This window comes from Macrobrachium rosenbergii, chromosome 56, assembly GCF_040412425.1.
Source record: "Macrobrachium rosenbergii isolate ZJJX-2024 chromosome 56, ASM4041242v1, whole genome shotgun sequence".
NCBI classification, from domain to species: Eukaryota; Metazoa; Arthropoda; class Malacostraca; order Decapoda; family Palaemonidae; genus Macrobrachium; species Macrobrachium rosenbergii.
In genome coordinates this window covers 57,014,903-57,042,181 of record NC_089796.1, presented here as the reverse complement: position 1 = coordinate 57,042,181, position 27,279 = coordinate 57,014,903, and the positions used below count along the sequence as shown (strand labels likewise).

Genomic DNA, 27,279 nt, shown 5'->3' with positions numbered 1-27,279 from the left:
AGGGTCAAGTTTTCCATCGGCTATCTCATGTCAGTCACAGATATGGCAACTTTCACCAACTGAAGAGGTAGGCCTACTGGTAGCTCTGGACTACTCAGTCAAGCCAGAAATATTGTCTACAACGTATTCACATACTCTGATAAGAGAAAAGTGAACTAATTGAAGTTGTATTAAAGATGACCACTGAGACAATGGAAGTTTCACAGCTGTTGGCTAAAAAAATCAGATTAGAAGCAAAAACTTAAAAAATATGGCCCTAAGTGTAAGATTAGACAAACCTTTTGAAGAGGAAGAAGGAGGAAATAAAGTGAAAAACAGATGGATAGGCCTATGCTACAATGAGAAAGCAAACCTGATTTAACCACACATTGACAACTGTAGGCCTGCATAGGGTCAGGTGTAAGCCTAGGCATAATTTTTTTTTTTATTTCATAATGTCATAAATCAAAATGAGTTAGTTTGGTCTTTAATGTTGCATATCTTAAAAAAAAAAATAAAAGGATCCGAAATTTTTGAGTCATCAAGTTGACGTGCAGTTGATCTATCACCATTCACTCATGACTGGCTGCCTGCCTGGACTCAGGAGTATCGTATGATATGTTACTTGACTGAACATTGACAGAAAAGTGGGCGTGACTGAACATTGACAGAAAAGTGGGCGGGGCTAGTTATATTCCATTTGGACAGACTGCAGTTCCAAGTAATGAGTCTGGTAATTACAGTATATGATTTTTCCTGTCCTCTGTAGTGGAAGACCACAGTACTGGAAGGGGATTGGGATAAATTACCTGTCAATGCAGATGTTTACTGAACTTGTCACATGGGATCAAGGGTAATTGCATTGTCCTGCAAACGTACCAATTACTACTGGAAACAAAACTAAATTCTACTACAATAAATGTTTCAAGCACACTTGCTACTCTTTACCTAATGACCTATTCTTGTCCTGAAAGTCACATAGGATCAAGGGTAATTGCATTGTCCTGCAAACGTACCAATTACTACTGGAAACAAAACTAAATTCTACTACAATAAATGTTTCAAGCACACTTGCTATTCTTTACCTAATGACCTATTCTTGTCCTGAAATCATGTCTACTTCACCTATTTCTTTTTACTGCATTTACTTATCAGTGATGAGGTTTGAGGTTTTTTAAATTAATGTTATCAATACTCTTGCTAATATACTAAAATTCTTTTCTAGAATTAGACATTTTCTTACCAATTATTGGAACTTATAATGTTTACAATGGGAAAGGTTCCCAAGTAGTTGGCCAATGCTAGCTCTTATTATCCTGATACATTTCATTTTCTTTAAATGAAAATTAAAAAAAGACCCAATGTCAATTTTGTTGGGTAATGAAATGTTAAATAAACTAATAATTACTAACTGCAACAGAGTTCTTCATGTCTGCAACAGCTGAGGCAAATTCTGCAAAGTGAAGTTCTGGTGAGTATGGAAGTGGATGGACAAGATCGCCTGAGATTTGACCTGCACTGACAATGGCTTCTTCCCAATCTTGACTATTTGTTAACACTGCTCCATGGAACTTTCCTGAAAAATTGAAATGTTAGTAACGAGTAAACTGCTAGGTAAGTTTTCGCAATCATTCCAAATATTGTTCAAAACAAAAGCCTTCAGTATCTAGAGGTTATTTAATTACAGAATACCTGTATTCACATACAACTCCCAAAGTTTTGAATTCAATGCAAAATGCTTCTTTGGGTTACACAAAGAATTAAATATGTATTGAGTAAATATATGATCACAAAAATGACATTTTTATAATAAAATAAAGTTTTACATATACTCACCAAGTAATTATATAGCTATAGTTTCTAACTAGTACAACAGCTTAAATTCAAAATACATGGCAACTCTTCAATTGTTCAGTGCAGGTGACCAGTACCACCCACTAACGGCAATACTATGAACGACTTAGAAGATAACCTCATTCTGTTTATGCTTATGTCCATCAGATGGGAGGAGGGAGGACCTTCCGAAAATGTAATTACTTGGTATGTACATATAAAACTTTTATTATAAAAGTGTCATTTATGTATAAGTACAGTAACTTACCAAGTAACTACATAGCTGAATCCCACATTGACAGGAGGTGGTATACATGGATATATTTTATTCCAAAACATTAAGTCATGTAATGAATTAGAAATAGAAAAGTTGCCAGCACTGAATATGATGCTTGTTGCCTCTACTTCAGTGGGAGCTTTGCAGCTGAGGAGCACTCTGAGGGCTGCCAAACCATTACAAAATAAAAAACAAGTGCCCTTGCCCTGGGTGCAGTACCACAGTAAAAACAACCAGATAACACTGACACCTACACCGAAATAAAATCCACAACCCATCCACTGAGAGTGGTGGGTGCTCTAGGCACCTTGTACCCCCTTGGCTCCCTAAAACTTGCCACCTTACTACAAGGTGAAGAGATAGTAGGAGAAAATCCTATGCTTCCTTCCTCGATACCATGTCAGTTACTAATAAACGCAAGGTACTGCCAAATATTAACACTGCTTCACTTCCTGAAAACAGTGAGAAGCGAAGATCGATTACACTTCCAAAAGGACAATTGAAGAATGGACGTAAGGGACACGTAGTGCCTGAAAGCTAATGGGGTAGAAGCTGTTCTGATGTCTTTAGCTTTCACTCATTATGAGGAAAATGCTCTCCTAAATCTGAATGTGTCCCAGAAAATAAAGTCCATTAGGATAAAGGACAAGACAATCTAGTCAGTGGGTGGGACGAGCTTGTCATAACACCCTAGGCGTATGGATGATCTTGAGCTTCCGGTCCCTTTCTGGTAATACCTGAATGGATGGGTGCTCGTTCTTGGCTAAAATCCAAGGGAAAATGAGCAACCCATGTCCCCTTTTTCCTTGCTTGGACGTGCCAAGGACTTGAAAGGTCATTGGGATAGGGATGAAAAAAGAACTGGATCTCTATACCACTAAATGGTGGAACACAAGATTCCAGGTTTCCTCGGCAAGAAGCATGGTAACTCGCAAAGGGGTCATGGATGTCTCGACAGAATAGACGTAGTGCTTGGGACACCATCTTCAGAAAATCACCCCTCAAGTCTAGCAGATGAAGAGAGAGTATTGATTTCTACGTCTTGCAATAGCCGCTGCTGCAGCATGTCTTGAAACGACTCTTCAACTGACAAGCCTCCGGACAGCCTGGAGCCTGTCAAGGAAAGAGCAAACCACTTTGGTACATCTTGAGGTGAATTTGTCTAATAAGACACGGTTGGGGAGGGATCTTGTAGAGTCCACCAACAACCGAGCAGGTTTGGGAACCATGACACAAGTAGAATGGGAATAAGATGTAAACGCAACTTGCAGTTAACCTAAAGCTTGCGTAACTCCTCCCTGACTGTGATGAAGTTTGTGAGGAGACGAGGTCTGATGGACCGATCTGTAGCATGGTGTCTGTTGCACATACTACAGGGATGGTATGAACAACAAAAAAAAAAAAAAAAAAAAGGAAGACAAAGATTCCTTGAAAGGGCAAACAGGTTCAAAAAGGGCCTGCCCCATACATCCCACAGATCCCGGAAACCAGGGGCTCGAAGGTCCATGATGAAGACAACATGCTTCTGACAGCTCAGTATGTCTGCTAGGATTTTAGTTCCCTGAACTAACCAAGTGACTAGGAGACTTGATGATCTGTTCAAAGAAAAAGGATTCTCACTATTTGGAGGTGGGGAGACATGGAACAGTTCCTGCTTACATAAATATGTTACAACTGCGGTCTTGTCTGAATGGCTAACAAGCACTGAACTTTACATGGAAAACTTCTAACTCTACGAGAAAGAAGTGAAGGATCTGTCCATCCAGGGACCATGTCCCAGAAAATCCCCAGTTCCTCAAGAGGGCTCCCAACCTCGATCTGAGACATTGAAAGTTAGGTTTAGGCTCAAGGATGAAGGAACTTCCCTTCCAAAAGTAAATGTTCGGACAGCTACCGCAGTTCTGACTTGATTTGGGCTGTGAGAAAAAACAAAGGTGTCCAGCTGCATTTCCCTGCTCCAGGTGGACTTGAAATCAAAAAACCTTTGAACACTTCCATCGAAGGGGATCGAAGAAGTCAGTTGTCCAGGTGAGGACTGATATTCATACCCTGGAAAAACGAAGTCAAATACAAGAGGAGCGAGACTCCATATTAGACTTGTGCTGTAAAGAGGCCGAAGCACAGATCCTTGAGCTGGGAAGACCCTGTCCCATAAGAAGGGCCTAAGATACTCCCAGAGTCTGGCAGGGACAAGGGCGGGTGCTTCCTGCATCTCAAAGGTTTTCATTCAATAGCCATGAATATTGAAGGAAGGGGCTGTGGGACATGCCTTTTGCTGATGACCATGCGGATTTGCAGAGAAATGAGCAAACTTCTAAATCCATGTGCAGAAGACAACCTTGCGGACTCTAAGGCAGCCGTAAGGACACATTGCTATCTGTGTAGACTTGACATTACTGAATTTGATAATGCCTTGCGTGGACTTCGACGACACCTTCATACAGAACAAAAACCTGTGCTAAACTGTTTGTGGTGGAAAATATCTGGAACAATTCTGAAAGGCTTGAAGAATTCCATAACTGCAAAAGTTAGGCATTCGGCGGCGGCATCCGAGCACTAGAAAGATATTGTTAAGTGCTCTAGAACAGGTGCCAGGTGCTCGGTAAATGGCACCATGTGCTAGGAAGTTGACACCAGGAGCTCAGGAATGGACCCAGATGTTCGGGAATTGGCGCTGCACAAGAAAGCAGGTCTGAGAAGGTGCAAGGCGCTTCTCTTCTGTTTGGAGCCCAATTAAGGTCGTTCAACAAAGAGTGAAACTGCAATAAGGATGTGAGAGGCTAGCTTCCTTACCATTGACAGGAAGCAGAGTATGGCAACCATCAACATGAATATCTTCAGTGGCGTGAAGAACTTTATGGTGTTTTCAGTCTTCACCAAAAACTTCAGAATTGGATGAAAACTCGAGGAGTTGCCAAAAAAAATATATACATATAAAGTCTATCCAACCAGGCTAATGTCTTGGTGGGCACCAGAGTCCAGAGTAGGCTCAAACCCTAAGGTCCCAAACAAGGAGGGGGGAAAAGGGGGTAAAATTCAGACCACATGAAAGTGGCAGTGATTCTATGGCAGACGGAAAAGCCCAGATTCCAAGAGATGAGACTGAAAATCCAAAGGAGGTCTCTAGTCAGTGCTCCTGCTATCAGTCAAGAAAATTAGGGCTTACAATAAACTTGACAAGAAGGCCTAGATATTTCTAGGCACTAGAGGGAGGAAAGAAAAAACACACTTGTCTTGCTCCTTTAAACAAAAGCCCCGTTTTAATCTTGAAAGCCTTCTAGGAAAGAACCAAAGGAGGAAGCTTCCACCAACAAGCTTAAAAACTCGGGCACAGATGTCCTTGTCCGGGGGCAGACTTGGTCCCTGTGTAATCGGAACTGGTGCACAAGGCAGAACAGCAGCATGTTCTTAAAAAGTCAGGTGAGCCAAGGAGGAACTGGCACTGGGCCCTAGCAGGTTGGTGCCGGATGCCTGACAGCTGGCGCAAAACGGACAGGTGGACAATCGGACACTGGATACTCAGCGGCCACCGAGCGCTGGGACACTGGGCACTCGGCGGCCACTGGAAGCTTGGACACTGGATACTCAGCGGCCACCGGGCGCTGGGACACTGGGCACTCGGCGGCCACTGGAAGCTTGGACACTGGGATACAGGTGGACACTCGGACACCAGGCGCTCAGACTCTGTCTGCTCTGATACTGCTGGGCGCTCTTGATTGGAAGAGAGTTTGGTGTCAATTACTGGCGCTCCACAACTGGAAGATATGCCTCTTCAAGGGCAGAGATATGCCCAAAAAGCTCCATCAACACCACTTGTCCACACTGGGATCCTTACCTGTCCACACTGGGATCCCAAAAAAATACTGTTGGTGCCTCTTGTCTACACTGGGATCTGTATCACTAGGACAAAGAAAGCACAAACCAATGGATGCCTTTCCAATGGCTATCAGTCAAGACCTGCGGACAGCAGCATCAACTGAGTGGTAACTACCTGGGGGCACAACCCTTACGGACTCCCATGGACCAACAGTATGCCTCCTCCCAGGTTTAGTGGAGTTTGAGAGGGACTTTCTGTCTAGGAGCATCGGGGGACGAGTAGACACCTCCTCCACTGCACAACACTTCACTAATACAAGTTTAACTTCTGTTAACCCAGACACAAGACTGGCAATGGCATGGGAAGGAGGCGAGAGAGCCAGGCGCAGGAGCAAGTAGAAAAAATTAGAGGGCTAGTAGCGAGAGAGAAAAAATTGGATGTGGGGAGAGTAGGTGCCAGACGATCAGGAGCTGGTGCTGGGGGCAGGGTGCTCCCAGGTTGTAGATGGCGTCAGGCAACTGGGCGTCAAGTGAGCTAGTAGCTCATAAGCTAAGAAATTGGGAGCTGGTGAGTGCTCCTGGGCGTTCAGAGTAGATTCTCGGCTGTCAAGAATGGCAATTCTTCCAAAAGCCCAACACAACCAAAATAAGCACAATTTCTCCCCTTACTAAGTTCTGCCCTTACCCTTTTTTAGTTCCCTGCAAAGGAAAGTGTAATATGATGATGTTTAATTAATTCTTTGAAGTACACAGAGTACCATCATACAGGCAAATCTCAACCCCCAACATTATTTGAGACTTGCAGATGTATATATTTTGTTACCAAAAATATCGGTCCTGTAGCGAACACAATGTTGACGTTTTATTACGCTACTCAGCAAAAATGGTAGCGAATGCAATGTTTGCGTTTTATTACGCAACTTGGTAAAGGTGGTAGTAAACCCAAAGTTTATTATTACGCTACTCGGCAAAGATGGTAGTGAATGCATGTTCACATGTCTTATTACGCTACACATTGAAAAATCAACCATTTCTTAGCCGATATTTTAACTAACTTTTGCGCTTCATGCTAGGCAAAGTGGATAACGACTGCTTCTATATCACTAGTAGCAGATTTTCTACTTACCAAGTAGAAATCAAGGAAGTAGTTAATCAGTTTGCAAAAAATGATAGACTTGAATCAGATCTTAATAACAAAATACTGATCCTGAAAGTACAGGCTTGAAGGTTACTCAAAATCAGCGATAATACATCACCAAAATCCAGTTAGATAACTGGCAAATGATGAAAAAAGATGCCACAAATATCCAATGTTTACATCAAGGACGACAGAAACAGAATGAGTTATCTACTAAATTGTTCCTAGTATTGCCGTTAGTGGGCGGTACTGGTCACATGCACTGTACAATTGAAGTGTTGAAGCGAATTCTGAATTTAAGCTGTCATACTACAGTAGTTAGAAACTATAGCAATGTAATTACTTGGTAAGTAACTTATATAATATAAATAATGAAAAGATTAGGTATGCAGAATTTAGCACTTTCTTACTAATTTTTTTTTTCTGAACTGACACTGTTTTATTGCTTTATGTTTTCATGGCATTTTAACATGTTGCTGACCACATAAAGATGCATAAACTAATGTAAAGTGATTTCAACTTTTCCCTATTATTCTTAAGGAGACAATCCGCCATCAATTTTCATGAATATACTTGGATATCAAAAATCGTGATTTTTTTTTTTTGGCAGTGAACAGCACCACAACTCAACAGTCACGTGTGAAAGTATCGTACAAATCGTGCCATAAATAACAAAGTTATTGCATTTTTTTGTGGTTTAGGTATATGGCACTACACGGGTCATCATGGTGACGCAGTACTCACAATAAACCATGGTAAGTACGCTATTCTCATAAAATAGTGAGAAATATAAGGCTAAAAATCTATGTCTGGCACCTCTGTTCATGACAAAACACACAGTACAAGCCAACAAGCCCCAACATGCCATATACTGCCATGCTGCCCATGCACCGAACCCAGTGATACCTAGGTATCCATATCTAACAGTACTGCTTGCCTTACGCTCTGAGTGTTGTTGTCTCTCTCTCGAGCTATATATAGTTCCAGTGATATATTCACCATGCCAAAACCCAAAAGACAAATTCTACATCAGTACAGGGAAAAGATTGCCTTTGCAAGACAATGTAAATGGCAAAGTAGCCATTTACATAGTAACATTCAAGATGGAGCAGCCCATGTTGGAGGAGGTGAACGAGGCAACCATGTGTTGGAGCAACATGCGGGTGATATCCCTACACCTACAGTTCAAATGAACAATTATCAGAGACGATGCATGATGGCGAAATAGTGATGGAGGAAGATACAGATGTAGCAGCTTCAGCTTCATCGTCAACTAATGAATCTGTGGGTTCATCATCAAAACAGGAAACAACAAGAACAACTTCCTCCACTGAGGAGGCCCGTATTCCACCCCCACTTATATGAGCAAAGCTGATGTCGATAGTTGAGGAAGATAAGGGAGATGTCGATAGTTGAGGAAGATAAGGGAGAGAAGTTGGAAGAATATGATGATGTCAGTTTGATAAGTGAAACGCAGCTAGAAGCTATAGCGAGTGTTTTGAAGTGCCCAAAAAGAAAATGTAAACCTAACATAAAAATTGTTCCTACTAAGGACAGATGGGATACCACTTATGACGTGGTCTGCAATGATTGTAAGAGTGTTTTGTGCCACGCACCCAAATGAGTCAATACATAGTTGACTTTGGAAGAAATGCCCAAAAATAGTTCTTTTGGTTTACATCGCGTCATATTTGCCGCCGAAACGACCACGCTGGAGCACAATTTTGGCTATGAAAAAAGCAATCTTCTTACTGTATTGTTTGGGCACCCATTATATTATTTGAATCATTATCATCTCTTGATAAAGAAAGACTGAAGGCTCAAATGCCAAAAAAAGAAAGAAGAAAAACATGAGAAAGAAAGACTATGAGGGTGGAGCCTTTAAAAGCAAAACCAAGCTACAATGGGGAGTTGGCATCTCCTGACACCTTCACCTTGGGAGTAATACTCCTGGGGTGGGGGACTTAGGTCATGCTTTATGTAGTAGCGAAAAAGTTTAAGGTAAGTAAGTTTGGTTATTTTTCAAGTAATTTAGGAATGTTTCTAATTATAATCAATTGATACCCGTGTTGCTGATCTTTCGTCCTTTCGTTGCGAAACTTTGAGGCCAATATCTGGTTTATAGTTATCGACGTTTCAAAGTGTTTTTATCCACTATTTATGAAGCAATTTCAATGCAAAGACATTTATTGGAAAGAGGAATAAATAGCAATATATTTATATAAAACAATTTAATTTTCAAGGCTATTTATAATTTTCTATATTTTTCAAAGTTTAAAATAAAAGTACATAAATAAAACACTAAAATAAAAGAAAATTCACTTTACATTTTTTTTAAAGTTTAAAAATGTACATAAATAAAAACACGACATTATTCACTTTACCAATTTTTCATACTGTGAATTCAATTCATGCTAATTCTTATTTATTCAATGCAGTATTTTTTATAATACAAAAAAAGAAAATTTTGAACTTATATTTTCATTCATAAAAAAAGTTTGGTCCGATTCCAATAAATTTATACAGTCAATAGAGTAATATACAAATAACATATAAAAAAATTATTATGGTAATCCAATAACATAACGATTTTGGTTTACATGACAACCTCTTAACAAACGCCAAAGTCTAAAATGGCAAAACTCTAAACAACATAACTGGAGCTTTCATACTTACAGGGTCACTACATATTAGTTTTAGTTTTTATTTTTGATGATCAGAATAAACAACACCTAACAAAATACAACTTTATAACAGATATAACACTCTTGTTTGAAAAACAGTTACAAGTTCACAGTAGCTACAGATATTTTAAATTTATTACCTCTAGCTACTGATCTGAATTCTCCTTCTAAGAAAAAAAATTTGACATTTACAGTATACAACGTAAAGTCGCCCCCGTATAATAAAAAATTTATAAACTTACCAGTGGCTGTTCCTTGAGCACCAGTTAGTGTTGCCAAGTCCAGAATTGTTGTGCAATGCAGATCTTTTGCTGCATATGCTACACCATCACTTAGGACTAATCGACCCTCTGCATCTGTATTGTTTATTTCTACAGTTCTGAAAATTCAACATACTGTTTACTTCTGTTAAAAAAAAAACAATGCGTTTCATTATTTTTTGAATCTGCCAAAAATTGCTTAGGTGAAATTTTCTGATGCCCTCAAATGGCTAACAGACATACAGAAAGAATGCTTCAAAATAACTTATGCATTATGTACTTCAAACCTATACAGAAGCTATATATTGTCTTACTATTACCTCATTTTATCTCCTATTACTTTAGGATTCTCAAAAACCTTAAAAGGCACTTATTGCAGCTGTTACAATCATTACAATTAAAATAACCATATACTGTATATACTGAATATATTTTTTATATGGAGAAACTCAAAGCCATCTGCAAATCCAAGCTTAAGTCAAATCTCAATTTATGAAAATCTTACACAGAAATATTGGATACGTTGGTTGACTTGACACCAAAATAACAACATTAATTAAACAATTTTAAGGTTTCTTTACCTTCCTGAATAAAGCGTATGAATATCATCTGGCTTCGTTGCAGTGGGTCCTACTGCATTTTCTGCTAGACAGAAAATGGCATGGAGGTTCTGAGTAAAACCTGCCTGAACAGCCAAATAAAATGCTCCTAGTATTGCAGCTGCACCACCACAATCTCTTTTCATTCCTGGCATGCTAGTCTGAAGTAATCAAAACATACATTATTTCCCATGGATAAAATAACTCTGATGGTAAAACCTGCATAACTTAGCAAAAATTGTGCATATATTTAACATGTTTTAAATATAAAATAATTTTCCTTTGAATTAATCAAGAAAAATAATAAGCAGAGAGAGAGAGAGAGAGAGAGAGAGAGAGAGAGAATGCCTATCTAACAAATTTCATCTCCAATGAGTGACAATCACCTAGACAAGGCCCTAAGGTTTTTTTTTTTTACCATACACCATGGATTAAATAAATGCAGCAACAATGGGATTAAGGAGAAAATACCTTTTCTCACATGAAATACCTTTTCTCACATGAAGTAGCATGAAGTTGGAAATATGAGGTATAGATCAGTTTCTAAATCATTTAAGACTAGTGTAAAAGTATCAGAAGACTTAAAATCCTGTGACTAACAAAAATAAAAGAATGTGTGAAGGAGTATTGACAAAATACATCACTCGATGGCAGGGACAGAAAAAAATGCAAAATATGTGAATCACAGGACACTGCCTGATATACCATTGTAAAATAATTAATGCTCAAGGTACAGATGTGGGAGTTGAGAAAGCCATAGCTTACAAAAGGAAATATGAATTACAAAAGTTATGGTATAAAATAATGGTTACTGTCATCTAATTTGGAACTGCCATCTTCAATTAATATAATTTTATATTAGCTTGTTTTATGTCAATCTTTGTTTGTTTCTTCATCTCAAAAAGTTACACTACATCATTTGTCCAGCATCAACTAATTTATCACTCCAGATGGGTAGCTGCTGGAATTTTGCAAAAGATACAACACTGACAAAAACAAGAGTGGCTGTTAAGGCAATGAGAGCTCCTAACAAAGTGATTCCACTTAAAAAAAAAAAAAAAAAAAAAAAAACAGCATATGAAATGAAAGCATGATAATTTCACAGACAGTTTTGCATTACACTAATTTTGATGATGATAATGTTATGAAAGATATGAAAATATAAAGGATTTTGACAAAGGAAAAATCTATTTCTGGAGAGGGGCCCGTGTCACCCGGTGAAATAGTCCATTCAGCACTTATTTCTAGGTAATTCCGTTGCTAGATACCAGAGAAAGCTAAATGAAATGCTGAGTTACTACCCCCAGAGCGAGCTCCACTAGATGGAGTCGTGTATGGAAAAGGTGAACTACAAAACACTTGAACTTTATCCTATACAGATTCCCAATGTCAAAAGTCCCAACCGAGAGGCTATACAAGCCCATGCACTCATCAAGGACTGTATACAAGGCAACACTAGCCAGATCTCATGTTAGCACCCACCTCACTAGAATGAAGTTTATCAAGGGAGGAGAGAAATGAAAACAGGGTGAAAAAAAACACTGGTGACACAGTCTCTTCCAAATAGATTTTTCCTTGTCAAAATCCTTTTCTGATCGGGTCCCGTGTCACCCGGTGAAATAATAACAGAGAAATAAACATCATTCTTATGCTATTAAAGACTTAAATAGAAACGTTGAAAACTAGAGAATTCCACTTCCCTGAACATTAGTAAGGTCCTCTAAGTTCATGTAATTTCAAAATAATGTGGTGGTCACCGCCTAAGATCATGAAGCTTAGAATAGCACCTGAATAGGCTTCAGTATTAAGAAAATACTTCCTGCCTACAAGCAGAGCCAATGACAGTGGCCCCCTTTTTTTTTAAAGAGAGAGGACTGACACAATTAGCAGGTCCTGTCTAAAAAGCCTGCAAGGAGAAAACTGGACACAAGAAACAGACCAGTAAGGGGAGTACTTTCAAGTGACCACCAAAATGAGGACCTTCAATTGTAGATAGAAAGTTAGGTGAGGAAACCCACAACACTACCCTTGATGAGGGAAACAAACTGATTGGTTCTGCTAGACTGATTGGTTCCGCCAGACAGTACAGGAAACTAAATAACACTAGAAGCTAAGCTGATTAAAAAATTTTTGGGACTTTTAACAAGGAAAAGGTAAGAACAAGATGATTGTTGGACACTGAAGCTAACTCCGATACGTGCTCAAAGACCAGGAAACCGAATGTGGAACGGAGTACTGTTCTTAGACTAACACAGACTTGGGATGAAAGTTGGGCCTGTGAGTCTGGTTCCAACAAAACATCTCTCTCGACGCCAAAGGGGTAATGACCAGTACTGTATTTCGAAACTATGTGAAGAGTGCTAGTTACTTAACTGCAGAACCACACTGCAGTAGAGTAGGATCCTCAACTGATTTCCAGGAAAACAGTATGGGACCAATATCAGTTTCCTCCTAAACTGTGAAGATCTGGCAAAGACCACGATGCCAGGACATCAGAGTTTGAGGGCTGACGAGAGGCTGAGTTTATACCAGACGGACAGCTTGATGGTTTGTGGCTGAATTGGGTTGCAAACAGACCTACTTCCAGGCCCAGGAAAAGGTCGCAGACTACCTGAAATGATGCTCGCTCAGGACTATTCCGACACCAGGGGAGGCCCTGGATAGGGAAAAGGCAGTGACCCTTGACCCCTACGAGGAAGGGATGTGGGACAGAGCACCTGCGTCTGCTGGTTATGAGAAGAATGAACCATAACCTGAACGGCTGGTGAGTCCAAACTACTTGTTTCGCAGCGCACTATTGCTGTTTTGTTCAGAACCAGCCCTAAAAGGAAACCTCTTGGGAAGAAGTTTCCAAGGACAGAGGAAGACTGTCACCGCCTCCAAAGCGTTGATATGAACTGTCGGAACATTGACCGACTAAGTACCATGTACTCCATTGGGCTGGAAAAATATCCACCCCACCGCCAGAGGGTGACGGTTGTGGAATACTGAGGCCGAGGGAAAGCTGGAGAGGAACTGACTGCAAGCACTTGACATTAGTTGTTGCAAGGCGAGGCCACTATTCAAAGCAGGAGGAATCATTACCGTCCTGATTCCACCATACCCTGAGTGCAAACTCCAGCTTTGACTTCCAGAAGGAGAACCGTTACTGAAGCAAACTGAGAAAACCCAGGACCTTTTCTTGGGCACGGGGAGGTATGCTTGAGAATGATGAAATGATAGGACGCCCTTGCTATCTCTTTCCACTTCCACTGGATTCATAACTAGGGGAAGGCTGCAAGTCCCTGAATCAGGTGGGATTCCTTCTGGTTACTTAGAAGCCCAAAGACTCTAGAAACCGATTATAATGACCGGCGCCCTCAGGCAATTCCCGGACGCTGGGTGCCCAAATGAGCCAGGCAACTAGATATGCAGCTAGTACAATTTCCTAATACCGGAGCTGTTGAACCACGGTATTGTTCAACTTGCAAAGACTTGAGCCGCATTGAGGAGGGCATGAACTGAAGGGGTACGCCTGTTCTGAGTCTGAATCCCAAGAATGATAGGACCTTCTGCAACCAAGATGTGAAAAAGGAAGCGTCGGAAAAGGTCTATAAGGTGGTTACGGCTCCATCCGGCGCAGTAGGATCCGAACCCACAAGACTGTAACAACCGAGATCTTGCATGTGAATAAGGAAACAACGGGACACGCCCGAAAATTTTCCAGTGGAAGGGAACTCCCTTGGCAGACTGAAAAAGCCTGACAGGCCATTCAAAGCCCCCAGAACTCTGGCCGGAGGCTGATTGAACTGATTAGGGTGGGGAACAGTCCAGCTCCACCCAGGCCCTGATAACTATACTCTGGGCCCAGGAACTGAAGTTCAGTAGCCCCAAAAATGGCCAGCCCCCACCCATATGAGAAATACTCAGGGAGGAGGCTTGATTGCCTCCCGTGGCGAATGCCTTCCCAATTTCTCGGAGAGGGTAGGATGCTTCCCTGCTCCTATGATAACCCCGAGGGTCAGGCCTCTTGCCAAATGTCTAGTGAAAATTTTCCATAGGGTTTTAGTATGAAGAAACAAAAACTCCGCGGAGGCCTCTCTTTCCGTGGAGGCAGAGACACACGCAGGGGGGTGTTACAGGGGCTGATGTGTTTAATTAAATGGATACACCTATTTTTAAAGTAGGCTGATAATGGCCTGTCTAATGAGCAGTTAAAACATGTAATTATCCTAGATTGCATTTATTGTTATACAAGACACACACTGTTGTTTAATAGGGCCTTAGTAGATTTCCCAGAGGAGAAAAGGTGCTCAGAATTTTTTTATGCGTTTACCTTTTTCACCCTTGGATTGATAAAGTGACATGCTGGGGAAAAAATGAAATCAGTAAAATTTGTTGGTCATTTCCATGGGGCTGCTCTTTGAGGAGCCATGATAAAAGTAGAGGTTATTGTAAAGATAACCAGCAACCCAATCAGTGCAGTATGTTGATTGGTTAAAGTGGACCAGTAGAATAAGGATGAAGCTGTGTGGTATTATGGAGAAGTGTTGTTTTGAGATTAGAATTCTCAGTGATTGAACCCATACTTATCGGATATGACAGAGCACCTAAACTTGTTAGTTGGATGCATTTTCAAATGAAATGTGATGTTACTGGTAGCAATTTTTTAGCACAAATGTAAAAAAATAGGGAACAATATTAGGAAAATGCAGGAAATGTAGACAAGGAGAAACCATGACATTTGTTGTGTTTAGGAAGCAAGGCGGAAAGGATTTAGGCACAAAAGCTATCAGTAGTGACATCAAAAATATAAATTCAGATGGAATGTCAGTGAGAAGACAAGATTGAATAGTCTGGTCAGTGATGTCAGATGAAGGCTATAGACGTGAAGAGTGAGGGCAAATAAATGAGACTGATGAAGCCCAGTTTTCAGCTACCCCTTACAGTCTGGAAGACCAGTAGAAGAAAAATTAAGATTTTCTGTAAGGCTGTCAGATTAAAAAGATCAGAAGTGCCATTGTTAGATGGGATGCTGCTAGGAGAAGACTTTATTGGCCACGTAGGAATGGACCTGATTAGGTTTTAGGATGTTAAGATATAGCTTAAGAGAAAGCAGTCAGGAAGGAGGAACGTATTGAAATTTTGCCAAAGCAAAGGGTTAAAGCAAGAACCCTAGAGAAAAGTTGGTAACTTATGAGAGTGGAGAAACTGAATCAGGTTAAGTGTATTATGATGAAAAGTAGAAAACGCATCAAAGAAGAATTTCTGATGAAAGGCGAGACTTGCTTAACTTATGTGGAGTGCTAGAGCTAGTTTAATACTGTAGTAAGGTTTAGAAATTGTCAAAAAATAAGAATTGGGAAACTGAAAAATGAAATAAAAATTGAGCAGTATATCAAGAAAAACTTTCAACCAATATAGTATCAAAAATTAGCCGTTGGTAATCGGCTAAAGAAAACATACAAAAGGCAGAAAAAGAAAAATGTAGGGTGGCTTTGGGGAAGAGTAATTGAGAAAGAGAGATGTGGTGGAATGAAGATGACAAAGAGTAGTGAAAAGAAAAAGAAAGCCTCTCCAGTACCAGATGATTGCCAGCAAAGGGTAGGAGGTATCTGAGAAGAAGAAGAAAGGGAGGCTAGTTGCTGAAAATTGCAAAAGAGGAATAGGAGGGAAGGGAAGAAGAACCGATAGCAGAAAATGAAAAGGAAGAAATCAAAACAGCAAAAGTGGCATGGAAAGATGGGAAGAATGTCAACGAGGCAAAGTATGTGAAAATGAAAATAAAAAAATTGAAGTGGAAAATAAGTAGAGCCTGGAACAAATGAAGAGAGTATTTTGAAACTTAAATGAAGAAAATGAATATGAAATTGAGGATGTTGGTTTGATACTAGGGTCCAATGGCGCCAGCTTGATGAAGAGCCGAGGATAAAGGGTTCTTTGAAAGATTAAAAATTTGAAATACCCCAGGACCACCAGAATAATAAGTGACTAAATATAAATAAAAAGAGAGTTGGTCGTTCCTGGAGTTTACCAGAAAATTTTAATACCTGATAAATGAAGAAACAGGACCTCAAGATTTGAAAAGAGCCACACAGTAATGGTATACAAAGGAAAAAGAATGAATGTGGCAACCTTGAAAGTACTGAGAAATAAGACTATTTGAGCTTGCGGGAACTGAAAAAAATAGTGGAAAGTGTGGGTGTGTAAAGACTGAGAAAAATTGCAAAAATCCATAATATGTTAGATTTTCGTGCCAGGAGAGCAACAAAAGATGCAGTCTTTTTAATGAGCTAACTATAGGAAAATCCATGCAAAGACTGGTTTGTTGTAGATACGGAGCATTCTGCACTTGACAAAACCAGATCGAAAACGTGAGAAAAGACATGCTGGAACGGTGTTTCAGCAGAGAATTTCAGATAATTTTGCCGTTCTCGAGGATCAGACAGGAAAAGTCCAGACAAACCGAGAGAAAGTTACTTTAACAATTGACCTAGACATAAAAACAGAGTCAATCAGAAGAATAAGAATGTTTGAAAAAATTAAAAAGGTGGAACTGTTGGGAATTTAGAGACTAATGAAAACAGGAAAAAGGAAAGGAAAAATTGCTGATCAGGAAAGTGATGGCTTTGTTGTTGATGTGTGGAAGGTTTAAAAGGTGAACTTGTAATGTACTCAACAAATACAGTATAACTAACAGGTGTAGCAAAGGAGGGGGGATTTCAAATATTATAAAGCAAATGGGAAGAGAGTGGAATCAAATTTTGTGTGTTAGGTGTGAGATCCCAAAAGTGATGCGTGGGCTGCTGAACTCTAAAGAAGGGTTTAGTGGCATTAGTAAAGGAAGGGGGAATATAAGGGCCAGGAAGGAGAGTTAACCCAAAGCATGAAGTACAGGTGGGACATGTGCACTGGACAAGGAAAATGGAAAAGATTCTCAAAATAGATCCATTAGTTAGCAAGCTTTGTGGCTGGACATAAGGAAGAATGAATGAAGAATGAGGAAGTGGAAGATGTGTGTGTTTAGACGGCCAGGAGAAAATAGAAAAGTGTCAAATAAGGAGGTGGATTAGACACATGATGAGGAGAGGATGGAACAGTTGTATAGTAAAACTGTGGATATGGAAGTAGCAGGGTAAAGACTTGCAGAGGGAGGGGATTAGGAAGTCATAAAAAAGGTGATGCTGGAGACTTTAGAGCCCTTGGAAAGTGTCAACAGAACTTGAAAACAAACCAAGAAGATATTGCAGATAATAATTTCAGTCTAACTCTCAAAAAGGAAAAGCTGATATAAAATGTTTATGGGGATGTGTGAATGTCCATTGAAAAAGCACAGAGGCCCATCAGATGAAAGAATGTTTATAGGTTTAACTAGGAGCAACATCAGAATCACCATGCTATTCCATATTGTTCATATTTTAGGAACATTAGATTCTCTGAAAAAAAGGGATACAAGTCCTCATTTAGGCTCTTCAAAAGATCTTGGTCTTTAAACAAAGTCAATCCCAGACATAAAAATACATGTACAGATCCATTCTATTAATAAGTCTCACCTTCTCATCACATGCCTAAATCATTTCTCAGTGCTGTGAAGGCCTTCATCTGTTTTCTAATCTTTAGGCTAATTTGTTACTGATTCCTTATTTATAACAACCCAGCCTAGAAATCTCAGCCAGTTACAAATAACTCAAAAAATCTAATAAAACAAAATTTTCTTTCAAGTGTACATGTGGGAGGCTAGGCAGAGAAGCACGACATGGACGTGAAGGGCTTTTGTATAACTCAGTTGTACTGAAAGTTTCCCTTCAAAGCATCCAAGTCCACAGTAGGTTGCTAAATGTAACAGAAAAATGTCTTACACTCATCAGAATGACTCTCCACCATAGGCAAAAGCCTCCCAATCTAATTCTCATTAGGTCTCAGGGTTTTACTTTCGGGCATTAAACATCTTTACTCTATTAAAACTGCAATCTTCACCAAGATAACAAAATTATGTTAAAACAAAGTAAACCCCTCTTTAACATATTGCATCACTTCTTTAACAGTTGCAAAAATAAAGCATAATAAGGCCATTCTCCAGACTGGCATTCCCTTTGCTTCTTTTCCATTCATCATAATCTTGGCTTGAAGCTATGATAAATTTTTAATCTTCTCCCTTTGCTTTTGTTCTTTGAATACGCCAAGGCATGTTTGAGTATGTTGTTGTCATAGATCATCATCTTAATAATTCTGATGAGGTTCCTCTTCATTCTAAATAGCTAAACAATTTCCATGAAATCAAGTTCTTCCAATCTTACTGCCACTATCCGAGGGGCTAGTTTTGTGCCATAAAGTATAGTACCATCTCTGCTCTAATTGTTTGTCTGAACAAACAAAAAAATTTAATGATAAAAAGAAAGTAAAAAAGATAGGGAAAATTATGTTCAAACAAAATTATGTCCAAGGACTGTGGAGTAAAAGTATCAAAAATAACACTTTAACCTTACCAAGCAGAGGTCAAGAGACTTAGCCTAGAGAGGAGATAATATATGGTAGTGTGTGTAGTGCCTTTAATTTTAAACAAAATGATGCAAAATGTTTAGCCTGGAAACAGTCAAAAAAACTCATCACACTTTTTGCTTTTCAGATCAGAAGAAGAACCCAGCAGATGTCAGAAAAACTGTTAATCCTGGAGCAGAAAATAAGGACCCTCAGACTTTCAGTTTGAAGGTGTTGTGCTAAAGGTGGATATGGAAAAGTTTTGTACGATATATATATACAAATATCTTGTCATTTAGTTCATCTTTGGAAATTTATACAGTACCTCTCGTTTTTTTTTTTTTCATTGGGATCTCAGGAAAATGGTTCCTGTACAGGTTTGATCTTTAAACGACTCCATCTAGTGGAGCTCGCTTTATACTGTATACTGTATTGGAAAATTTAGCGTTTTAGGAAATGTGTTTTTAGCTAAACGGTAGTAGTTTGGCTGAATTAAGTTTTGAATGGACTACATTTCAAAAACTAGATTTGATCATGGACTTAGGTGATAATATGTTTACATTATGAAACAAACTAGATTTAGTAAATCTAATTTCAAAATCATTGAAGATTTAAATTTTTTTAAATTAAAGTATTCTAAAAAATAGATCTTGAAATGTCCATTGTAATGTATTAACTGAAAAATTTCATCATCAAAAGTTTTGCAAATAAAATCAAGACAAGGCATAAGCAAGTTATGTCAAAATTTAGAGATTTCTTTGAAAAATTTCAGTTGCTGAAGACTTTTATGATAGCCAAGTCAAAAAATTTATTTATTTCTCATTTTTGATATTTTTAGGTCAGATGGAAAAGTGATTAGGAAAGAGATGGAAAGAGTTTTAAAAACCACTAAATGAAAATAAAACCAATCATATAAGGAGGTAAAAGTCCAAATTCTGGAACTGTTAATGAGGTAAATAGAGGAGAGGCAAAGGAAGCTATGAGAATGATGAAGAGTGGTAAAGCTGCCAAGCCATATGGCATACCTCTTGAAGCAGAAAGACACTGAGCAAGGAAGGACTAGATATACTATGAGAGCTAATGAAGAGATTATGGAGAAAAATAGTCAGCTACTGCTACTGCAATAAAAACTTTTAAAGAGATACAAGATGGCAAAGTTGATGAACATAGGAATTAAACTAATGGCCCCTACCCTGAAAAGATATGAAAGAATTATAAAGACTGGGACAGGAAGTTGAAACCAGAAGACACCAACTAGGCTTTATGAAAGGGTATGGTACACTTGATGGAACAGACTCCATATATCAGGTAGTGGAGAATTTAAGAGAGAAGCAGAGGCCTCTTCATATAGTTTTATTCACCTAGAAAAAGGATAAGTGTACCTAGCCAGGAAGTGTGAGTGAGGAAGTATGAGGCACCAGGAAAATATGAGTACCCTGTAATTGGTGAAATGTACAGAATTATAGAAATCACCATGAGAAGTACTGTAGGGATGACTAGTAGCTTCCAAGTCAAGTTAGGTCTGCACCAGGAATCAGCTATGAGCCCCATGGAGAATGTTATACTCTCTCAATAACATTTTGACTGCAGAAACTAGAAAGGAGCTAGAAAGAGAGGTGGAGATATGCATTAGAGAGTAGAGGGATGAAGATAAGTTGATCATCAAAGACTGAAAATATGAGAACTGGGATGGACAATGACCAGCTTGCTACTATAAAGCTGGAAGAAGTGAACTTAAGTTAGTGTTTAAGGATCCGAGCTATATAATAAATGCTATGGGTGATAAGGATAACAAGGTTAAACATCAAAATCAATCCAGATGGAGCAAATGGAAGAGGGTTTCAAGCATACTCTGCAACAAGACTGTCCCTATTTGGCTGAAGGGCAAGGTACATAAGGTGGTGGTATTACCTGGTAAGTTGTACAGACTAAAAGTGGCACCACTCAAAAAATTGAACAAGTTAGATGTTGTGGAAATGGAGACGCTCAAGTGGATGAGTGGAGTGATGAGAAGAGACTGGATAAGAAACGATCCCTGGATCATCAAAATTCACAATGTCAGAGAAAGAGTCAAGATTGAGATGGTCTGGGTACCTAATGAGGAGAGGGAGAAGATGAGCAGTATGTTGTAGTAACCAGGGAAATGGAAGTGCTAGAGACATGAAGGAGAGAAAGGCCTAGAAGATAATAGACTTTTTGTGATTTAAGAACTGAAACAATGGAATTAACAAGGGGATGACAAAAGATAAAAACACAAGGAAAAGGTTCATTTAAAAGAGTGACCTAACTAGGGATTACAGTGAGATGATGATTTCCAGACAAAGAGCTATTTTTGGAAAACCAGGATCAAAATAGAAAATGCAATGAAACAGGAATAAATATTAGTTGAAAAGAATGTTAAAAAGTGAGAAATTCATTCATATTTAACTATCCCATGGTAAAGTAAATGGTCGAAAAAAATATAAGCAAATGAGGTTCTTTACCTGGAACAAATTCAATAATGACAAGTGCACTGGGGCAGATAAAACCTGAATTGGGAATGAAGTGTCTAGAGCTAATGATGACCATGGATATGGCCCAATGTAAATGATGGATTTGTTATGGAACAATCTGTTAATACACACTGTGATTAACCCTTAAACGCCTACTGGACGTATCGCCGTCGACTAAAATTGTCTGTTGGGTGCCAAGTGGACGATATGGGCGACGTCGACTACAAAAAATTTCAACCTTCGGTCAACTTTGACTCGACCGAAATGGTAGAAAAAACGCAATTGTAAGCTAAAACTCTACATTCTAGTAATATTCAATCATGTACCTTCATTTTGCAACAAATTGGAAGTCTCTAGCTTTAATATTTCGATTTATGGTGAATTTTTGAAAAAACTTTTTCTTACGCCACGACGGTAACTCGCTCAAAATTTCAAATTCTTTAGATCATTTTGTCGTAATTTTGCACTGTTCTATATTAGCCGTTACATAAAGTTTTATAAATGAAATGTGGGCAATTTCATGTACAATACAACAGAAAATAACTCATGGTTGTAGCTTTTATCAGTTTCGAAATATTTTCATATAAATCACGATAACTGCCAAAAATTTCAACCTTCGGTCAACTTTGACTCTGACGAAATGGTAAAAAAACGCAATTGTAAGCTAAAACTCTTACATTCTAGTAATATTCAATCATTTACCTTCATTTTGCAAGCAATTGGAAGTCTCTAGCACAATATTTCGATTTATGGTGAATTTTTGAAAAAACTTTTCCTTATGTCATGCAGAAATTCTTTTCATCACGTTGTCGTTAATGTTTGCACTGTTTTATATTAGTCATTACATAAAGTTTTTTATATATGGAAATGTGCGCAATTTTATAGAATACAACAGAAAATAACTCATGGTTGTAGCTTTTATCAGTTTTGAAATATTTTCATATAAATCACGATAACTGCCAAAATTTCAAGCCGGTCAACTTTAATTTCAATTGAATGGTCAAAACGCAATTACAGTATAAGCTAAAACTCTTACATTCTAGTAATATTCAATCATGTACCATCATTTTGCAACAAACTGGAAGTCTCTAGCACAATATTTCGATTTATGGTGAATTTCTGAAAAAAAAAAAAAAAAAATATATATATATATATATATATATATATATATTTAATAATATATATATATATATATATATATATATATATATATATATATAATAATAATAATAATTTTTAAGTCTGAATGATGGTAACTCGGCGAACATCTCAGAAATTCTTTAGATCATGTTGTCGTAATGTTTGCATCGTTTACATTAGTCATTACATAAACTTTTATATATGAAAATGTGTGCAATTTCATGTACAATACAACAGAAGATAGCTCATGGTTGTAGCTTTTATCAGTTTTGAAATATTTTCACATAAATCACGATAACTGCCAAAATTTCAACCTTCGGTCAACTTTAACTCGACCAAAATGGTCAAAAACGCAATTGTAATAAAAAACTCTTACATTCTAGTAATATTCAATCGTTTACCTTCGTTTTGCAATAAATTGGAAGTCTCTAGCACAATATTTCGATTTATGGTGAATTTTTTTTGAAAAAAACATTTTCCTTCGTCTTGCGGTAACTCGGCGAACATCTCTGAAATTCTTTCGTCACGTTGTCATTAATATTTGCACCGTTTATATTAGTCGATTACATAAAGTTTTATATGAAAAATGTGGGCAATTTCATGTACAATACAACAGAAAATAACTCATGGTTGTAGCTTTTATCAGTTTCGAAATATTTTCATATAAATCACGATAACTGCCAAAATTTCAACCTTCGTCAACTTTATTTCGACCGAAATGGTAAAAAAAATTGTAAGCTAAAACTCTTACATTCTAGTAATATTCAATCATTTACCTTCATTTTGCAAGCAATTGGAAGTCTCTAGCACAATATTTCGATTTATGGTGAATTTTAAAAACTTTTTTTCACGTCCGTGCAGAAATTCTTTAAATCACGTTGTCGTAATGTTTGCACTGTTTTATATTAGTCATTACATAAAGTTTTATATATGGAAATGTGCACAATTTCATGTAGAATACAACAGAAAAATAACTCATGGTTGTAGCTTTTATCAGTTTTGAAATATTTTCATATAAATCACGATAACTGCCAAAAAATTTCAAGTTAGGTCAACTTTAACTCGACCAAATGGTAAAACGCAATTACAGTATAAACTAAAACTCTTACATTCTAGTAATATTCAATCATGTACCATCATTTTGCAACAAACTGGAAGTCTCTAGCACAATATTTCAATTTATGGTGAATTTCTGGAAAAAAAAAAAAAAAAAAAAAAAAAAAAAAAAATAATATATATATATATATATATATATATATATATATATATATATATATATATATATATATATATATATATAATATATATATATATATAATTTTTCCTTACTTGTGCATGATAACTCGACGGTAACATCTCAGAAATTCTTTTCGTCATGTTTGTATTAATGTTTGCATCGTTTACATTAGTCATTACATAAACTTTTATATATGAAAATGTGTGCAATTTCATGTACAATACAACAGAAGATAGCTCATGGTTGTAGCTTTTATCAGTTTTGAAATATTTTCACATAAATCACGATAACTGCCAAAATTTTCAACCTTCGGTCTTTAACTCGACCGAAAATGGTTAAAAGCATAATTGTAGCTAAAACTCTTACATTCTAGTAATATTCAATCGTTTGCCTTCATTTTGCAATAAATTGGAAGTCTCTAGCACAATATTTCGATTTATAGTGAATTTTTGGAAAAAAAACATTTTCTTACGTCTCTTGCTGGTTCGGCGAACATCTCTGAAATTCTTTAGCCTCGTTGTCGTGAATATTTGCACCGTTTTATATTAGTCGTTACATAAAGTTTTATATATGAAAAATGTGTACAATTTCATGTACAATACAACAGAAAAAATAACTCATGGTTGTAGCTTTTATCAGTTTTGAAATATTTTCATATAAATCACGAAAAAATAGAAAAAAATTCGACTTTGGTCAACTTTAACTTTCGATTTAAATGGTGAAACTGCAATTGTAGCTAAAACACTTACAGTCTAGTAATATTCAATCAGTAGCTTCATTTTCAACAAACGGGAAGTCTCTAGCACAATATTTCGATTTATGGTGAATTTTAAAAAAATTTTTTTACGTCAGCGCTTTCAATTCATGCATCATTTTGTGATAATATTTTCTCTCGTTACTTTGATCGTTTTACAATTTGTTATATACCAAAATCATCGCAATTTAGTGTACAATACAACTAAAAAATTAACTCATTAGCTTTAACCGTTGTGCTTACAGCGTGATTTGTATACAATTATATGTTTTTTTTTTTCGGTCATATATTCCAATATTTATATATGATAATGATATTTTTCATTTTGATGGTTGCACACTAAAACTTCAGGTAATGACAAAAAAGGAGCCAAAATGAACTCTAATCTTAAAAACTAAGCGTGCTGTGATTTTTGAAAAAAACTTTTCGCTTCAGGGCGCTAACTCACGAGCAACGGCATACGGAGACGTTTTTGTAAATAGAGGCTCGGCGTTTAAGGGTTAATTGATCACTTGAATCAGACTTTCTCAACAAAACTACTAAAGTAGCTTTCAGCTACATTAGAATATTTGTTTGACTGCATTTTTCATAGAAACCTAATATATATAATGGACGATCAAATGTTTTTGGAATTAGTGTGAGTGGTGGTATATCTTTAATGTCAAATTGTAGGGTACTGCATCTTGTTACCTGTCAGATTTTGTTACTTATAAAGTTGGATGCCCTGAAGAATCTTAGAAGTTGAGGAGGGCTAATGAATACACCTAGCTTTACCAAATGTACACATTCTAATTGAAATAATCGTTTGAAAGATCATCTTACCTTCGTTTTAATACTGAGTCCACCAGTATCGTACACAATCCCTTTGCCAACCCACGCCAAATTTTCTGTGCCTCCTGGTGGTGTATGGGATAAGACAACTAAGGCAGGGGGATGTACAGCAGCTTTTCCAACACCATACAATCCACCAAATCCTTTGGTTGCTAACTCCTCTCCACGGATTATGGAAGGTTTAATGCCCAAAATTTGGCCTACTTTCTGAACCTCCTGTTAACAAAATTATTTGCAGAATTACAAAACAATGAATGACAAATGCTATCAGCAAAAGGAAACATTTCCTAATAAACACACACAAAAACCAGATAAAATTAGTTATAAGCAAGTGTTTGAATTGCTGAAAGTACTGTTTATCCTAAAGTTAATGCAAAGGGAAATTCTGAGAATCAATCATCATCATTAAAAACTTAACAGGACAATACCCTGAAGGATTTTACTCATAAGGGTGAACACTCAAAGCAAGCTAAATAATTAAGAGAATACAGAAATACTGTGCTAAAGACAAAAATTTAAAAAGAGTGAATCAAACCTAGTCCTGCCCAGTGGTACACCGCGAGCATAATTTCCCTAAATCACTATCAAAAGTAAGCACAAAAGAGGAAAAAACAGTGGTTGAAAGGGATCAGGGTCAAGTTATCATCACTGAGTAGTTAACTAAACCACTGAAGCAAATTGCTTAACTCTTATAGGACAGGCTGATGGTGTTATCTTTAACGCATAAAACATTATTTAACAAATTAGTTTTACAAAATTGAATTTCATAAAACAAAACTGATATAAATATTATGACAATTTCATTGATGGATTTATTTCCAAACTTGCCATCCTCTACTGGTTGAAGTTTGGACATTATCATTTGCTCAACAATCAGCAATGAATTTAGTCTTGACATACATGCAATGGGTCAAGTCTATTCAGGAAATAGCCATTGGGTCAAACTAGTATGACCATTCATTATTCCCAAAAAATTTGTCATTATTTAAAGATGGTGAGTTTTAGAGGTTTAAATAAATTATGAAATGAATGAGTTATGAAATGTAGGCACGGCAGCACTTTCATCCATTCAGCACTTAAGACAGTGAAAAACTGGAGCTGAAGTAGTTGGGCAGGAAGATAAGAGATCCAGAAAATAAATGGGATGAAGCACAAAGATCTAAAGGTGAAACTGGGAGAAAATTCCCACAGTTGCATAAAGAAGTACTTTGACATGTAGGTGAGACTGGACAGTTCAAGTTTGTAAGGTGAGACTGGACAGTTCAAGTTTGTGCAAAAAGAGTAAATCAAAGAATTTTGCAGTCTGGTTTATAGGTGTCCGATTTAGTATTTGTTAACTTCCTGCCATATAATAATGTAAGCAATTAAAAATAAATGGTAAAACTACTCATCAATTTCACCTCTCTGGATTTCATCTACAAATTCAACCTCTGCTTTACTAAGTCAGTGTAACCTTACAACCACAACTGCTCTGATGCATATGGATGGGTTCTAAATCACATCAGAATCTTATACTGTACAGCATGCAATATTCTCCAATATCTAATACATCAGTGTATAAAGGAATATAACAAATTGAAAATAAAATTATGATAAAATGACATTTTCATAATAAAATTAAGTTTTATACAGGCAGTCCCCACTTACTGGCAGCATCGGTTAACGGTGATCTGTTTTTATGCCGCTCGTCTAGCAAAGCTGTTAACTGGATTTTTGGTGCCGATCTCTGGTTAGCAGCACCAATCTCCGCTTAACAGCAGCCATTAAGTGGGTTACTAGTGC

At 37.5% G+C, this 27,279-nt stretch overlaps 1 protein-coding gene across 2 annotated transcripts in view; it reads right to left on the bottom strand.

Annotated features, from left to right (window-relative positions):
* Positions 1-27,279, bottom strand: part of grsm (granny smith) — a 117,469-nt gene that overhangs the window by 14,272 nt on the left and 75,918 nt on the right. For both annotated transcript variants that reach the window (XM_067101316.1, XM_067101317.1), the window contains exons 6-9: positions 25,489-25,713; positions 10,569-10,747; positions 9,970-10,106; positions 1,392-1,555 (exon numbers count right to left, since the gene is read on the bottom strand). In XM_067101316.1, the coding sequence (XP_066957417.1) occupies positions 1,392-1,555; positions 9,970-10,106; positions 10,569-10,747; positions 25,489-25,713 (705 nt within the window). The remainder of the gene's footprint in view (positions 1-1,391; positions 1,556-9,969; positions 10,107-10,568; positions 10,748-25,488; positions 25,714-27,279) is intronic.